A 16,485-nucleotide genomic window follows, 5' to 3' on the forward strand; every position below is an offset into this window, starting at 1 on the left:
GCGAGGGAGCCTCTCTAAAGAGGGAAGTGGGTGGATTAAGCCCTGCTTCTCTTCTTTCCCTGTCATCACCCCTCCCCTAAGAGAGTAACTTGTAAAGCAGGGCTCTTTCTGATGCAGTTCCTTTATTATCCAGAAACAGTGTCATTATCAAATTCCTCCCCCAAACACATACAGAAGATGTACAGCCCCCACCCATACCCCCCATCCCTGGGGCATCCCAGGGGCTATGGCTCCTCCTCCCTACTTCTCTGTGGGGATGGAAACCCTTTAGGAAATGGATCTGTGATTACTGGGATTCCCCACTCTTTAGGCACTAGAGTTGAGGAATTGTGTCTCCCCAGGCAGGGATCCCAGTAAGATACTCATGTTGCCCACAGCCATGTTGGCGGGCCCAGAGGGAGGTGGGGTATGTTCAGAGCTGTCCCCTTGGTCATGTGAAGGAGGAGGACTCAGCCCCTGGGCCTCATCCAGAATAGCCACAAAGTCCAGCTGAGTGTTGTCAAGGTCAAGAGAGTCCAGAGGGTTGCACACCTGCCCTTCAGGAGGAGCGTACAAGGCAGGACCCCCTCCCAGCCTGCCCACCTCGGGATGACCACAGCTGGGGTTCGTGCCCCCTGCCTTGAGGGTCCCATAGCAAGTAGTCAGTGGGGGCAGAAGTCGGGGTGGTGCTGCTGCCCTATGGGAAGCCTTGTTTGCCCCCACTGCAAAATTTTCATGGCACGGTGGAGGGGTGGGATAGGAACCTGACTTGTGACTGGGCAAGTTAGGTGCAAAGCCAGGTCCATATGTGGCCAATGGGGCCTTGGCAGGACTTGCGCTAACCTGGGAACCCCCCAGAAACTTGGGACTCTGGTAGAGAGGTTCCTGGACTGGGAGATCTCCCCTGCCCCCACCCTCCCATAGCAGTTCCTGTTGAGACTGAACATAATTACACACAAGCTGAGCCTTGAGTTGTCCTGTGGAGTGAGTGGGGGAATCAAAATCCAGGCCAGACCTGGGTTCTGAAGAAAGATAATCAGAGGGTGGCTGGGTATAGGCACCTGACTGGGGATACTGGGGAGGGGGAGGCTGGGGGTAGTGGGAGAACAGAGGCTGTGGGCGAGGAGGCCCCTCACTGGGGTGGGCATTGAGGCAGGGTGCCAGTCCTGTGGAATCAGAACCCACTGGACACCCCTGTTCTGGCTTGACCTGCACTTGTCCATAATGTTCAAGACGAGGACACTGGCTGTAGACTCCAGCTGGAGCCTTGGGGCTTGGGTACAGCCCAGAGTGGGAAGGGAACTCACTCCATGGTTCAGGGGTGGGTTCAGGATAGGAGACCTGCTGGGGACAGGGGTTTGGCCCATAGTTGGTGGGTGGACCAGGCCCAAGAGGCAGGGAGCCTGGACCCCTAGCTCCATAAGGCTCAGCCACTGCCCCCTCAGGTCCCCCATATCCCAAAGTATCAGTAGGTGGGAAGTCCATATAGGGGGTTAGACCACTGCCTATCATGGAGGTCCCACCTTCTGGCTCCTCCCGTAGCCCTCTGGTGTCCATGGCAACATTCTCAGTGATGCTGGGGGGCTGTGGTGAGTAGACAGTGGTTGGGAGTTGGGGATCAAAGTTCCGTCCTCCCCCTGCCACCGTGGGGGGTGTGTGGACACAACCCAAGCTCTTGAACCGCTGGACTCTGGCTGGGGCAGGACGGTCAACAGCCCGGGCTGGGTCACTGGCCCTCCGGGTGACCCCTACATTGGGGTTGTATCCTGGATACTCAGCTCGGCTTCTCCAGGAAGGTGCGGGAAGATTCCCCATCTGATCCAGGCTGGCTGCTGCCGTGGGTGGGGTACCACCTCCCCTGGCTGAAGCATATCTTGCCCGGAGCAGGTAGTGCTGGGCAGGCGTGAGGCCGGGCAAAGAAGATGCCCCATTCTCTGGTGGGGAGCCAGGGGGGAAAGGGGAGGCCAAGGAGGAACGGCGGCTGACAGTATAAGCTGAACTGACACTGCTGGAGCTGCTGCTGCGGCGGTCAAGAGAAAGTGGGGGCCCCAGACGGCGGGACACAGGGGTGCCTACAAGTGATAAGGAGAAAAGACGGGATGGTCAGGGAGCCGTCTGCATCTCACCCTGCCTCCCTCATGGGGACAGCCTTGTCCCGGAATCCCAGCGACAGGCTCCTTAATGCTGACCAATCAGTTCTGTCTCCTCCCATGCCCTTTCTACATCTGGGTCACCAGGGATTCAGAACCACCATGAACAGTTGTATAGGTTGCACACTGCACAGCCCTAGGGGACCTAGGCATTCACATTATAGACTTTGTATATCGCAATTACCTGATAGATGGAAGGAAGCGTCTTGAGGAAAGGGGAACTTTTCCTAATTGTACAAAGGTATATAGGGCAGCCCTGAAGGGTGAAGTCCTCCTGACTTCAGAGGAGGTCCAGACCTCAGCCCAGCAACTATTCCCACACCCAGGTCTCACCAGTATGGGTCAGGCTGGGCAGTTTGAGGCCCCGGGGTCCTACTGGTCGAAGCTGATGTAGCTGGTCCAGTCTGAGGTTCTCAAGGCGGCGGAGAGTGGACAGACCGGTGCCAGCAATGCAAGGCCCCTCATCCAAGCTGGACAGGTCCTCAGTGCTACCCCCCGCATTTCCAGTCATTTCCACACCACTATCTGTATTAGCTGCACTGCCTGCTGGGGAGTGGTCGCTGCTGCAGGACGACTGGGCTCCAGGGCTGGGCTGTGGCTTCTGTGGGGAAAATGAGGTCTGAGGGTGGCCCCTCTCCACTTCCCCCCAGTTCCCTAAGAAGAGCCTAGACTGGAGCACAGACTGCCTGGGTTCAAATTCGCACTTAGTTCTGTGACCTTGGACAATTTGTCTATGCCTGAGTTTCATCATCTGAAAATGTGGAAAATAAGCCCCTTTGTCATGAAGTTGTTGTGCGTATATGAAATTATAAACATATTACATGTGAATCATGCATGTAAACCATACATAAATTAGAGTAATATACCAAGCCCCATATAAGAGTTTGTTAAACCGATTAATTAATTACACTAAAATCTCTCAATTTGGGGTAGCCCAAGGAGCACCACTGGCACAAGAGACTAGAGGACTGTGCACAGAAGAGTGATTTACAGAAGACATGGAAGAGTTGGAAGGGACTAGAAGAACGTGGGCCGGGCAGGTGGGGCGTGGAGGCAGGGGTCACCCAGGCCGGCTCACCACGGTGCCCTCCGGCACGGTCAGTCTGCTCTCTTCCCTGATGGGGCCTCCATCCCGCTCCCTCTTGGGCTCCACTGTGGAAAGGGATGATGCCCTGGGCAGGGGGCCGTCTCCTCGGTGCCGCTTGGTCACATGGGCATCAGGACCGTGCACTGTCTTGACATGTTTCCGAAGTGAGCTGGGATCTGTGTAGCGTTTGGTGCAGCCGGGGAGCTTACACACATACGGCTTCTGTTGAGTGGACAGTGAAGACAGCAGGCAAAGAAATCAAAGCGGGAGAGTGCAGAAGGAACGGGAAGCAGAGGTGGCATCGAGTAGGGACGAGGGGATCAGGGAGAAATGCACAACGCCCGAGGAACTAAGGAGAGCGGGACCCTTGGAGTGAGAAACAAGAGGGTCAAGGGGAAGATTAGGAAAACTGACAGCCCAGATCCGTGAGGCCTCATAAAGTCAGGAGTTGAAGGGACCAGGTGTCTCCTCCAGTTAGAACGGGTCTATTTAGGTTGGCCCTTTGGCTGGTTAGAGGTAGGGGGGTGGGGATGGTAAGTGGAAATTCTTGGTTTCAGAAAGGCCTTATCCAGGTGAATTAAGTTGTAGGGGGCAGGGGTGGGGTGGGGACTCACCTCTGTGGAACGGGTGCTGGGCTAAGGGATTTCTTACGGGGGAATCTCCCCAGTAGCTGGCTTCTCAAGTGGGGAGGGTCTTTTAGGTGGGGCATTCACCTCATTGGAGTGGGTCCGATTCTGGTGCTTGGCTCGATCACTGGCATTGCTGAAGGCTTTACTGCAGCCCTCGTGCTCACACATGTATGGCTTCTCACCCGTGTGTGATCGCAGGTGTGTCTTCAGATTTTCAAGGCGTGAGTATGACTTCCGGCACCCCTCAAACTAGGGGATGTTGGGGTCAAAAGATAGCTCTCAGACAGAAGGACATGGAGATTAGAAGAACTGTAAACCTCAAAAGGGATGTGCATTAGAGAATATAACTCAAGATGGGAGAGCAGTTCCCAAAATTCAGGGACAAGGGCAGGCAAGAGCTGGAGAAACAAGAAGCTAGGGACACCCTGGCTGCAGGGACACGGAGATGAGGCCATGAGCATCTCCTGGTCAAGCCGGAGCAGATCTCCCTGTACAAGGATCTGAGACTGCCTTAGGATGGGGTTATTCGGGGAGTGTATTACGTCCTTGACACAGAGCTTCTCCCTTCTCCGTTAGGTAGAGTGGTAGGCACAGTGCTGAGGGCCCAGAGTACTTTCAGGGGCCCACAAAAATGTTTTAACCTCTTTTATTTTTATTTCTTTATTCGAGAAAGAAAGAGAGTATGCACACTTGGGGGGAAGGGGTAGAGACGAGAGAGAGAGAAAGAGAGAGAGAGAGAGAGAGAGAGAGAGAGAGACTCAAGCAGGCTCCATGCCCAGTGGGGTTCGATCCCACAACCATGAGACCATGATCTGAGCTGAAATCAAGAGTTGGATGCTCAACCAGCTAAGCCACCCAGGCGCCTCTGATTTCTTTTAATTAAAAAAAAATTTTTTTAAGGTTTATTTATTTTTGAGAGAGAGAGAAAGGGCACAAGTTAGAGAGGGGCAGAGAGATAGGGAGACACAGGATCTGAAGCAGGCTCCAGACTCCGAGCTGTCAGCACAGAGCCCGATGGAGGGCTCGGACTCACGGACCGCTAGATCTGAGCCGCAGTCGGACGTTTAACCAACTGAGCCCCCCAGGAGCCCCTCTAATTTCTTTTAAAAGCAAGGGAAGAATAACTTTTAGGTCCAGGGAATGTCCTAATATGCAATATCAATATGTTTGTTTTTATACTAACACAGTCATAATATACAGTTTTTAAATACTTGTTTATGGAGGAAGTGGCCAATGAAGGCAAAAGTGCCTAGGATCCATGAGAGTCCTATGAGCTCTGCCTTGGTGGGGAGCCCCAGTTTAGGGAGGGACCCTGAGCTTGGAAAGTGGGTGCCTCACCGTGCATTTGTGTGGCTTCTCGCCCGTGTGTCTGCGCATGTGGACCACCAGCATATACTGGGCTTTGAAGGGCCTCAGCTCCCTGGAGCAGCCCCCCCAGTGGCACACGAACTCTTTCCGCTCCCCATGGATGTGCTCACTGTTGATGTGCTGAAGGAGGAGACACAGAGGCTCTCTGAGGTTCCCTTATGCCATCAAGATGCAAAACAGACCTTCCCTTGACCTCCCCATCCCACCATATTCCCCCAAGTCTTCACTTCCCAGGGGGAAGGGGCAGAGAGAACATCAGAGCCCGCCTCTCAGTTCTTCCAGAGTTTCTAAAACAAAGCTATAGCTCCTGAATTTCTGCCTGCTGCACCAGGCACTCAACCTCTGACCTCAGGATCCTGACCTCCTGCCCTTAGCCTGATTCCACAAGGTCCCACCAGAATGTCCTACAAGATCCAGCCAGCATTCCTGTTACCCCCTGGGGCTCACGTGCACCAGCTGCTCCTGGGAATCAAATTCCTGGCTGCAGCCATCCCAGCGGCAGTCAGTCTCATACACGGATTCAGGCTCAGGCTTTTCCTCTCTCTCCAGGTCCTCCCGCCCATCCAGCATCCCCAGCAGGGGATCCTAGGGCAGAAGATATGATCCTAGGGTCACTTAGGGTCACTCGGGTGACGGCTTTTGTTTAGCTCAGGCTTCAGAGGCAAAGTAAGCCCCTCTTACCTGTGTGCCTGTGGAGTTGGGGCTGGACATATCACCCTCCAAGGGCTCCTCTGGGCACTTGCTAACCATCAGGTCCAGCTCAGACTTCAGCTTCCCCAAGGGAAGAGGTGAGGGTGATGAAGGTAGAAGTGGGCAGAAGGAAGAGGGAGCCCAGCCAGGTCTTCCTGCCCTGAGTGCCCCCACCCAAGCAGCTGGAACCCCTGGGTTTAGAAGAGACTTCCTCCTCAGACTGCACTGGGATGGGCAAAAGGTGGGGGATCTCATTTGGAAGAGTAGGATTCAGCCCCAACATGTGAACCCCGGCAACAATACCCCTTTATTTCTCTGCTGCTGAAAACTTTTATATCCCCTGTCCTTCCTTCACCTTGCCCCATAAAGTCCACCACCACCCGCTCTGAGCTGAGGGAAACTGAGTGGCGACATGAGGACTCTCACCTGGCAAGTTGGGAGGGGTCCCCGGGACTGAGGATGCGGCATCATCCCACCCTGGGTGGGGTCATGGGGACCACAGGGCTGGACCCCGAAGGAAGGCGAGGTCCCTTTTTGGTGATTCATCTGGGGTGGGAATCCCAGAGATGGGCTGAGGAGGAGGAGGAGGAGGAGACGGAGTTACTTAGGACTGTCAGCTCAGAAAGTTGCAGGAGTTCTTGGGCTATTTGGAGTGTTTTGGAAAGATGGTATGGGAAGTGGCTGAGGCAGTTCCAGGGAAGCGCTTTGGAGGGCTTGAGGCTTTTAGTAGGGTTTGGTAGGGTCTTTAGGGGGGCCTCTTAGCCCAAGGCTATCTGCACCTCATGGTGCTGATGGAGAGGTGACCATAGGAGCCCCCGGGAGATGCACAGCGTGAGTTGATGAAGGCCACAAGGGAGCTGGGGGAGGTGCGGATAACTGTCTGCAGGTCCAGGCTGGCGTCGGACAGAGGTGAGATGGAGAGTGCCCGCTTCTTGGTCAACTTGACTGCACTTCGGGGAGGAGGAAAGAGTGTGGCTGGGGCAGGAAACAGGGAAGACAGCTATAGTAAATGGGGCGTGTGTCTCCATACACCCAACCCATGGGTCCTGATTCAAACAAAAAATGACACTTGACTCTGCTTTGCCCTACTGATGCCATCTGTGACTTCTTGATCATGCTCTGACCCCTTGCTCCGATCTCCAAGCATTTCCTCTTCCAAGTTAGAGCCCCTGCCCACCCCCCACCCACTCTTTTATTTGGGACAAGTCCCAGAGGGGCAGAAAGGGAAGAGATATTGCTTGAGGCCTCACCCTCAGTGCAGCTGTTGGTCTCCCTGGCTGGCCCATAACTGTGGGGGCCAGACATGAGGTTGGCCTGATGGCAGAAGGGCAGACCGGGCAGTCCTAGAAAAGAGAGACGGCCAGAATGAGTAATAGGAATGGGGGACACGTAAGGCCTCACGTTGAAACCCCAGGAAGAAGCCTGAGCTCATATTCCAAGCCTCTACGACAGGAAGCCTCAAATCTTCTTATGGATTGGAAACTGGCATGGGGTAGGAAATGGAAGAGGGACCCCTGAGGCTGACTGAGAGAGCTGCCAGTCCTCAAGACCCAGAGATTGGTATTTGCACTGACCTTCTGTCCCCATGCTGGGGGCCTGACTGGGGAGGGGCCGGAGACAGCAGGGCTCGCCATAGCTACTGACTGGCGGTGGGGTCATCGAGTTGAACATGGTGTCTCAGAGACGAGTGTGGGGACACTGCAGGAGGGGAAGGGAGACCTGCAAGTTATAAAGGCGGGAAGGAAACAGGGAAGGTCAGATAACTAAGTCAGGTATAGAACCCCAGGCAGAGTCCCTCTAAGACAACTGCCACAGGAAATCAAATTGAATCGAGCATCACACAGACAGGGTGAGGGTAAGAAAAGAAGTCCCAAAGAGGCAGAGGCACTCTTGGGGATCTTTGTGGGAACTGAGTGGGATCTTTGCCTGGGTGGTCTATGCGAGTGCGAGTGTGTGTTTGGGGTGGTGGGGGAATGTCATGGACTCATTGAGCCTATATGAGCCTCAAGCGATTTTATACCATGGGGCCTCTATTTCTTCTTGCTGTGACAATGGGCCAGCTTTGAGGGGTGGGATGGGGGAACTCATGCTGAGCATCTAACTTCAAGCGCTGGAAGCCCCTTTTCCTTTCCTTCATTTGTTCCAGCCCGGGGACAACCCGTCCACAATTTCTCCAGTATCCAGCAGAGGGAGCTCTCTCCACAGCCCAGACTGAGCAGCTGATTGGGGCCCGGAGGGAGCAAGGAAGATCTGCCTTTTTCTCTCCAAGGCAGAAACTGTGTATAGAAGGGGATAAGGTTTCTGAGGGAAGCCTCCCGGGTCTGTTGAGTACAAAGAGTGGAAACTGGTGTTATTCTGGGGTGGTTTGAATCTGGGCACCCATCTAATTCTTTTGGTCTATTTGGGGGAAACAGGAAAGGGACTGTAAGAGAAGGCTTTGGAAGAATGAAAAAACAAAGTCACCATCCATTAGAGAAGAGTTGTGAGGGAGGAGAGGGTGCTGCTGTCCGCTCTTCTCCTCAAACTCCAGTTTTTGTTCCACCCCGGGTTTTCTGGTCTCCCGGGACTGAGGGTGGGGTGGGGCGGGGTAGGGTGGAGAACGACCGGGAGCGGGCCGGCCGGCGCGGTGGGTGATCCCGGGATGCTGGGATTTAGGGTGAGGGCGGGGTAAGATGGGGAGCGGAACCCGGACCCCAGGACCCAGCCCAAGCTCCACAGCCTGGGTTGTATGCTTCCTAACTCCTCCTTTCCCTGCGGAGAGCTGGATCCCGCATCCAAGACCTCCCAACTCGACCTTGGCACTATGTGTGTGTGTGGGGGGGGGGGGGGGCACAGCTGGCTGGCAGCTGGATGGGGGGACACTTCTCCCGCCTCCTTCCTCTATGACTCACCCAGGGGAAGGAGGCGGGGGCTTGCAAACGACCCCCAAACACTAAAGAGACTCCCCCAAACGTGCCTACTCAGTCACCTTTCAGTGCCACTGCCCAGCCGCAGGGGAGTCGCGATGTAAATGGGGCAACATCCCTCTTCGCCCACGCATGCCGCAGCCCACCCACGTCTCCCCTTCACACTAGTGACAGGAAAATTTCGCCAACTTTTCCAGCTTCAGTCAAGTTTTTCTGGGGTGTGGATGAAAGCGCAGGATGGGGCAGGGAGCTCTAGGGTTCCCCTGCTGGAGCCCTGAATCATCTTCTGTGTCTCCCTATTTTTCAGAGTCCCCCTCGCACCCCCGCTCCCCAACTCCCAGGAGTAGGCCCCGCCCCCCTCCTCCCGGTCCCGCCTTCCCCGCCCCCGTGCCTCCTCGGCCCACCCAAGTCGCCGCCGCAGGCTCTGGCTGCAGACAGCTCGGCTTCCCCCGCCCGCCCCGGGAGCCCAGTCGAGCGAGCCGCGGTGGAGGGAGGGCGGGGGGAGTTGAGAGGCGGGACACATTCTTCCCTCCTCCCCCTAGTGCATCCAGAAGGCTGGTGGTGGCGCCCAGGGTGGGGGGCACTGCTGGAGAGTGGGTGTCCCAGTGGGTGGAAAAGAAAGAAGAATCCACAAACTATAGGGACAGAAAGTGACTGGGTAAATAAAATAAGGTGTGTCTGGGGAAAGGGAGGGTTCAGGACACCTTGGGTTCCTGATTATCACATCTGGCTTCCCAAGGGTTAACCCCTCCAGACCCCCGGGAACCCCTGAGTGACGTCAAGGGCGGGTCTGTACCGCCTGGCTGGGGAAGCCGGGGAGCTAATGGGGGGGGGGGTCTCTGGGCCCCGCCCCCATAGGGAAAACCACCTTAATTCCGGCCCTTTACAACTCCCCCGGGAAATTGCCCCGCCTTCTCCTTCCACTAGACGGTAAAGACCTGTTTTATGAAGACCCCAGGTCGCCAGCCCCCAAAACCTTAACTCCCCAGTCACTATGGGATCCCCTTTCCCTAATCCTATCCCCAAAGCTAGCTGCCCAGGGCGGATTGTTTCGGGGTCACCGGGCCTGAAAGAGGCTTCAGAGCGGGGAGCAAGGGCAGGCAGGGTGGTCTGAGCCAGAGGAGGGGCCTCGGCCCCCGGCTCCCGTTCGGGAGGGGGGGGGGGTGTCCAACGGGAAACATAGGCAGGCAGTGGCCAGTGGTCCCGCCCAGTCCCAGTAGGGGTCTCCCTGCGGCTGGCCCCAGCCGTCCTGGTGGTCCTGAGGTCAGAGGGTCAAGACAAGGTCTCCTCAGCTCCTCCTTAGCACCCCGTCCACAGCCCTTGGGACTCGGGAGTCCGAATTCCTTGAGGAGTCTTTCTAGGGCCTAAACTGGACACTGGCCCCTCCAGCCCCCTTCCTAGTCGAGAAGACACTCCTTTTCCTCAGAACACATGCACCAGCAAGCACATCTGTCACAAGACAGGTCAGGGTTCAAGCCTAGCCGTCCCCCATTGGTTTTGTCGCCTTACACACACCCATCCCCACCCCACCTAGGGCTCTCTCCTTAGCTGTTCCCTCCTTTCAGAAACACTGACGTCCTCCTGCCGGCGCTCAGGACACACCTGGAGCTGCCTGTCTACCACGCAGACCTCCAGCTAGCCGTCCCTCCAGCCTCTTCATCCCAACCTCATGAAAGTGAGATGTTTCTAATATATGGGAGAGGCGGAGACAGACAAAGAGATCCACGGTTGCCTGAGACAGAGACACAGAGACTGTCAGAAGAAAAAAAAGATACAGAGAAAGGAGATACAAATGAAAAAATTCTTCAAACTTTCTATTCCTCACCCCAGGCTCTCCCACCCCCTTTTTGCCTCTGTCCCCCAGGTTTCCCTCTTCGCTGGGCAGAGTCCCTCGCAAGCAGGGCATCCCCTCGGGCCCCCTCCCCCACTGCTCCCAGGTGGTCCCCCGCCTGCCCCCCTTCTCACCTCCTTCTGGGCGCTGGGCTCGGGATGCGCGGTCCAGGGCTAGAGTCTGGGCTGGGGGGTGTGCGGTGGGGAGGGGGGGCGGACAGGGCCACGGCAGCGCAGCCTCAGTGCCACCCCCACCCCCCCTAACCTGGCCGCCAGCCCTCCCGCCGGCCCAGCCCGCCGGGCCGCGAGCCGGGACCACCCGCGAGAAGCGCAAACTTTTTTTTTCCCTTTTGCAAAAACTTTTTCTCGCTCAAGCAGCTGGCGCGCCGCCGCTCTTCCCGCTCGCCTCTCACCTCCCTTCTACTTCCCTCCCTCTTGCAGTTCTGGAAGATGAGGCGGGGTAGCTAAAAGCAAGAGAGGGGGTGCCGGGCTTATTGCACCCCCAGGACCCCCAGGATCCTCCCCCTCCCTTGAGGGACCCTATACTGCCTACCCCCCCCCCCCCCCCCCCCCCGCTGAACACGCTGCTGGTGGTGGGCAATAAATCCCGGCATGGATCCTTGGAACGGCAGCCCACGAAGAGGCCCCCAACCAGAGCCTGAAAAAACTAAGAAATGTATTAGGGAGTGGCGGGAGGGGGGGTGGGGGCAGAAGCGACGAAAGAGTCCATGCGAGAAAGATAATATTGGAGGTAGTGTCGTCGACTTTGGTGCTAAACTGAGCATTATGCCATCCTGTAGTTAATCTGCCCGCCTCACTCTTTCAATGGAACATATGAAGGGGTTGGGACAGATTTGGGGTTTGGTGCAAATGGCACTGAAACAGAGTTGGCTTGTTAGTGAGGGGTCTATAGAGCATAAAAAAGAGAAGCAGTGGCTGAGGATCTGGGCGCAGAGTATGCGGTTCACAAGGCTACTGAGGAACCCTGGGATGGAAGCACTGTTCCTCTGAGAACCCCCGCTCTCCCTCGTCTCGAAGTTTTGGAGACTGCGGGCACCTCCGCACCTCCGTGCTGCCGGCTTCCTGCGCTTCCAGGCTGTCTGCGCCCTCTGCTGGCTTTTCTGGCACATGACACTCTCTCAGAGTCTGGAAGCGGAGTAGACTGGGGGAGCTGAAGAAGTAGGAGGCTTAACAAGTCCCCCCAGCAAAGCCGTGTTAGGAGCCCAGGGAGGGGATTGTACGAGCCCTAAGAAATGCAAAGGCACACTAGAAGAGGCTGCTTGTACAGAACGGTAGTGTCTGATAGGGGAGTGCCCCGTCCCTTTGGATTGTGTTGCCATGGTGACTGGATGCAGGGGAAGGGGCAGCTATTTTAGTCTCTATGACCTTTCTTTATGAGAAAGGGAAGAGAACATGGTGAGGAAAAGGAGTCTCTTCCTTTCCTGTCACCCCTCAGACAGACCTCCCACATCCTAGCTCTGCTTCCAAGAACCACCTCCTGGGGCCTGGAGACTTAGTAGGTTAACTGTTCAGACTGAGGGTCAAGGGGAAAAGGTAAAACTAGGGAGAGGACTGAGGCCCTACAAATATAGGTAGGAACTGTGGGGGAGCATAGCATGAGTCCTGTCTGACCCTCCCTCCCCCATATGAATTTGGCCCAGACATCAGTTATACACAGAGGGTCAGGCAACACCAATGGTCACTGGAGAAGAAGGTAAAATCATTGGTCACCCTACATATGCTCCTGTCCCAGCCATCTGCCTTTTCTTTCAGGGAAGCTTTTTTAGAGCACACTGCTTTTTCCTCTTCACCCAGGTCTCTAGATCAGTGATTCTCAAACATTTTGATTTCAAGACCTCGATACACTCTTTTTTTTTTTTTAATTAGGTTCCATGCCCAATGTGGGGCTTGAACTCATGACCCAGAGATTAAGAGTCACATGCTGTACCCACTGAGAGCCAGGCACCCCCCATTACACTCTTAACATTTATTGAATTTTTGTTTGTGTGGTTCATATCAATGTACTATATTAGAAATTAAACTGAAAAAAAAAGTTTGTAACACAAGAGTACACAAGCACACATCCCATTAACAATGATGTCAGAAAGATGATGTAATCACATGCCACATAGCCTCTGGAAAACTCCACCGTATACTTTTAAGAAAATGAAAATAAAAAAGGCAAATAACATCTTAGTGTTATTATAAAAGTAGTTTTGACCTTGTGAACACCCCTGAAAGGGTCTCAAGGGACCTTTCAGGGGTCCCTAGACCTTACCTTGAAAACCTATCCCTTTAGACTATCACCCCAGCCCTTCTTTATGACTCATACTTGTTGGGTTTTCCCCTCATTTTTATTAGGAAAGTATAAACATTTGTCTCCCCAGTGCGTCCTGTCCCCCGCTGGGAAAAAAAAAAAACAGGGAACTTCTTGGGCTCAGCACCCCTCTCTCCTGACTCCCAGTTCTGGGGCTCTCCCACACACCTCCTCTTAGCCCCTTGCCTATCTCTTTCTTGACGCTCCCTTAGAGCTCTTCCAAAGTTCCTACCCTTGGCCAGCCTGTTTCCCCTGTCCCAAGCCTGCTGGGATCTTGGTCTGCTTCTTCCTCCCCTCACTTGAGGACTTTCTCTTCTTGAGAAAGACGAAGTAATTTTTCTCTGCCTTCTCCTTCCCTCCCTCTGTCCCTCCCTCACCTCTGCCATCTTTTCATAGGGGTTAGAGTAAGCAATCATGCTTTCTGGGTAGATTCCTTTAGAGGACACACCTTCCCCATCTCCCCACACATCAACCTGGAATAGGCAAGAGTCTGGACGAGTACATGCCCATTCAGGTCCCCTAGGGGTCAACCCAGTCATACTGCCACCCCACCCATTGGGTGGGGCTGTGGATCAGGAATCTAATGTCTCCAGCCACAGATGCCCTTTGCCTGGGAACCCCCAACTGATCTCTTTACTCCAAATCCCCAGGTCCTCTTGCTAGCTGCAGCCGCAGGCCTCCACCACCATATCTGGCACATCTGTCTTGACCACATTGCCGTCACGGTCGAGGTAGAGGAGAGAGAGGGGCCTTCGGGCAGTAGGAACACAGCAGGAAGTACCCAAGGGCCAAGGGTTGTTGGCCTTGAGGAGGCTGAAGACAGCAGAATGGAAGGAGGCAGCAATGCCCGGGCTGCCTGCCAGGTGAGGGGGGCACTGTCCACTGCAGTAATTGAGCTGGTACCCCTCCGGCTGCAGGATCCAGTCCCGCCATCCCAGTTCCCGGAAGTCTACATAATGGTCTCGCCTGCAACATAAGGGGGTCTCGGGCTCACAGGTAGGGGTCCTCCTCCTGGTGCGGCCTGCTCCAGGCCCCTTGGGCCAGATCTTAAGCTCCAGGAAGGGCCGCTCATCTCCCGCCGTGTCCACGAGCCACTGTGGGGCAGCCGTGGCGTTGCCTCCTGGGAGTCTGCAGTCCAGCTGGAGTTTCAGGACAGCGGACGCCTCACCCCTCAAGCCACTAGAGGGCAGAGTCAGGGCGTGCCAGCCTGGGGTTGTCATCTGGTGCTCCGCCAGGAGGGTGCGCGACTCTCGGCGCCTCCTGCCTGGGTTCCACCTGAAGGTCCTCAAGGAAAGAGTGCCGGGAAAGGTGGGGAGCACATGCAGCCAGAGGCGGGCGTGGTACAGGTGCCGGGACTGAGCTGTGGACAGGTGGAAGGTGAGCACGGAGCTGCAGGCGGAAGTGGAAGGCTCTGCCAGGGAGATGGAGAAGGGACGGAGGAATGTGAGCAGAGCTAAAGCTCTCCTCGGAGACCCCCGCAAGCCCTACCCACGGCGCTCCCTAGCACCCACCCTTAGAAGAAACTGGGGCTGCCTTGGGTCCCCCGTCCTCCGCAGCCAGTCCCCGCCCCAACTTCTCCTCCCACACCCTGCGCCGTCTGCCTTTTCCATCAGTCTCCCCGTCCGCCTCCCTCTCCCGGTCTGCTCTCTGCCTCACTCTCTCCCTCACCCACCTGTGATGGTAGCAAAGCTGATGACCTCCTCCCCATTCACTGGAGCCACACTTCCTGGCTGCAGTCTCCGGAGGGCTCTGGTCAGCGCTGCCTGGGGTGGAGGGTGAGTTATTCTGGGACGACTGGTCAGGTGCAGCCCCTCCAAGATCTGCTGCTTGGCTAGCTCCAGGACCAGAGCACGTTCTGCTTGGGGCTCCAGTGTGGGACCTCCGCAGGAGGGACAGACAGACCCTGCCCCCTGTGCCCACACCAGTGCCCACAGCAGCACCAGCTGGCGCTGGCCATCAGGGAGCCCCATGCTCCTGGTGAATGGCCCTGGGTTGGGTCAGGAGCCTTGGATGGCAGTTGCTCCTTCTGTTGATCTGATTGCGTGGAGGCCAATGAGGGCACAGCAGAGGCAGACAGCGGTGCCACACCTACCCTTGGCCAAGGGTAGAGCCACCTGTCTTCTCTTTCCTGGGACTCAGGAAGGCAGTAGGTGGATGGTCCTATGGGTAGCTGAGTTTAGCGTAGTCTGCAGGTTTGACCCTCACAGCTCATGGCTGGTTACTGACTGGGGCCTCTTTAGAGCCGCAACCTGGGGTTCCCTCACCTAGTGGTCAGCCAGCAGACCTACCCTCTGAGCCCCAGGATTGGCCAGCTGTGCTGCCCATCAGGTCCTTGCAGGGGAGGGGGTGGAGGTCCCCCCCACCCCGCCCCAGCTCAGGTTTCACCATCTGGCCCTGGTCACTGAGTTTGAGGTGGGGTAGGGGGGTGGGGGGGCAATGTGGACACGCATGATGCAAGAAAGAGAATGATTTCACATGCTCAGTCCCCAAGGTCTGGGGCTCAGGGGAGGGACTCCATACGAGCTAGGTGGGGAGGGCGATTTTCCCCATACCTCTAGTCTTTCTAGCTTGCCCGGCCACCTCTGCTGCAACAGTTTTCATCAGACAGCTGTGAGTTCTGATGGTCATTTCTCCAGGATCTCTGGGCCAGAAGGAGAACTCTGGTCTCTATTTCTAGCAACGGGGTTGGGACAGCAAGGAGAGGTTGTGGGTGGGAGAGGAGCGGAGTCCTCCTGCCCAGGCCAAGGTGGCAGTGCCACGGGGCACGGAAGTCACCTCCTGACCCTGCCTGTGCTGGCCGCCCAGAGTCCAGTTGGACTGGAGCACAACGTGGAGGAGGGCTGGAGCACGGAGGGGGGTTGGGGGGGAGGGCATGTCGCTACGATGTCTGAGGAACCAGAGAGGTACGGGTGGTGGTGATGCAATCTTAGAGCAGGGCAGAGTCCATCAAGGCTGGCAGAAGGGCATGGGACTTGGGAGGGCCCATACCCAGCTGCTGGTTCTCTTTAAGGGGACTGTGAGAGTTGCCTAAATTTAGGACATCCTGGAAGTGGTGCCAGGCCTCTGTGAGCGGGGACAGGAAGTGGGAGCTTTAAGGACTTTTAAGAGCAAAGCAAGATGATTGCAGCAACCTCAGTTCCAATCCCAGCCCTCCTTACCATGCTTCCTCACTGAGTGGAAGGGCCATGGCCCCTCCACCTTCAACTTAGGGTTGACTTCATGCTAGCCTTTCTCTCCGTGTCCCTGGTTTTTTCAAGAAGCTAGAAAGCAAGAAGTGTGATTGGGAAATGTGCCCCTACTCCATTTGATTAATCTCCCCTCTCTTTAGCCAGTGGGGGCTGTCAAGGGACTATTAGACCTGGCACCAGGGGAAGAAAAGTGGTGCTTTGGGGGCTGGGCCTCAGTACCGCCGGTGTCCACCATGTGGCAGTGTGGCGCCACTGGACCGCAGCTGGCTTAGCGTTGACCAACTTCCCAGGGAATGGGCTGTTCTCAGAAGTGGGGAGATGCAGACGCTTCCCAACCTCTC

General features: G+C 56.0%; 2 protein-coding genes across 8 annotated transcripts; both read right to left on the reverse strand.

Annotated features, from left to right (window-relative positions):
* Positions 1-103: 103 nt before the first annotated feature.
* On the reverse strand, positions 104-11,169 carry GLI1 (GLI family zinc finger 1). Of its 7 annotated transcripts, none has more exons than XM_086712981.1 (13): positions 10,775-11,169; positions 10,412-10,495; positions 7,478-7,601; positions 7,154-7,246; positions 6,683-6,878; positions 6,330-6,474; positions 5,895-5,984; positions 5,661-5,798; positions 5,184-5,333; positions 3,930-4,094; positions 3,208-3,438; positions 2,463-2,730; positions 104-2,051 (listed from the first exon to the last, which is right to left on the reverse strand). In XM_086712981.1, exons 3-13 carry the CDS (start codon positions 7,572-7,574, stop codon positions 307-309), a joined length of 3,318 nt encoding a protein of 1,105 aa, XP_086569107.1. In that variant the 5' UTR covers positions 7,575-7,601; positions 10,412-10,495; positions 10,775-11,169; the 3' UTR covers positions 104-306. The 7 variants fall into 7 exon arrangements, with proteins under 7 accessions (XP_086569107.1, XP_086569105.1, XP_086569109.1 ...); XM_086712979.1 differs by having other exon boundaries at positions 10,412-10,541; XM_086712983.1 differs by having other exon boundaries at positions 7,478-7,622; positions 10,412-10,541.
* A 1,442-nt stretch (positions 11,170-12,611) lies between these two features.
* INHBE (inhibin subunit beta E) lies at positions 12,612-15,726 on the reverse strand. Its single transcript, XM_025927022.2, has 2 exons — positions 14,629-15,726; positions 12,612-14,367 (listed from the first exon to the last, which is right to left on the reverse strand). The coding sequence occupies exons 1-2, from the start codon at positions 14,924-14,926 to the stop codon at positions 13,616-13,618; spliced, it is 1,050 nt and encodes a 349-aa protein (XP_025782807.1). The 5' UTR covers positions 14,927-15,726; the 3' UTR covers positions 12,612-13,615.
* Between the last annotated feature and the right edge of the window lie 759 nt (positions 15,727-16,485).

The sequence above is a fragment of the Puma concolor genome, chromosome B4 (assembly GCF_028749965.1).
Source record: "Puma concolor isolate L17-30 chromosome B4, mPumCon1.1.hap2, whole genome shotgun sequence".
NCBI lineage: Eukaryota > Metazoa > Chordata > Mammalia > Carnivora > Felidae > Puma > Puma concolor.

Coding starts and splice junctions, on each gene's coding strand:
- GLI1 (XM_086712982.1), bottom strand. CDS start 7,574: ATGTTCAACTCGATGACCCCACCGCCAGTCAGTAGCTATGGCGAGCCC. Junction 2,731..3,207: donor CCGTGCCGGAGGGCACCGTG/GTGAGCCGGCCT, acceptor TTTTCCCCACAG/AAGCCACAGCCCAGCCCTGG. Junction 2,052..2,462: donor GCCCAGCCTGACCCATACTG/GTGAGACCTGGG, acceptor TATCACTTGTAG/GCACCCCTGTGTCCCGCCGT.
- INHBE (XM_025927022.2), bottom strand. CDS start 14,926: ATGGGGCTCCCTGATGGCCAGCGCCAGCTGGTGCTGCTGTGGGCACTG. Junction 14,368..14,628: donor CAGCTTTGCTACCATCACAG/GTGGGTGAGGGA, acceptor TCTCCCTGGCAG/AGCCTTCCACTTCCGCCTGC.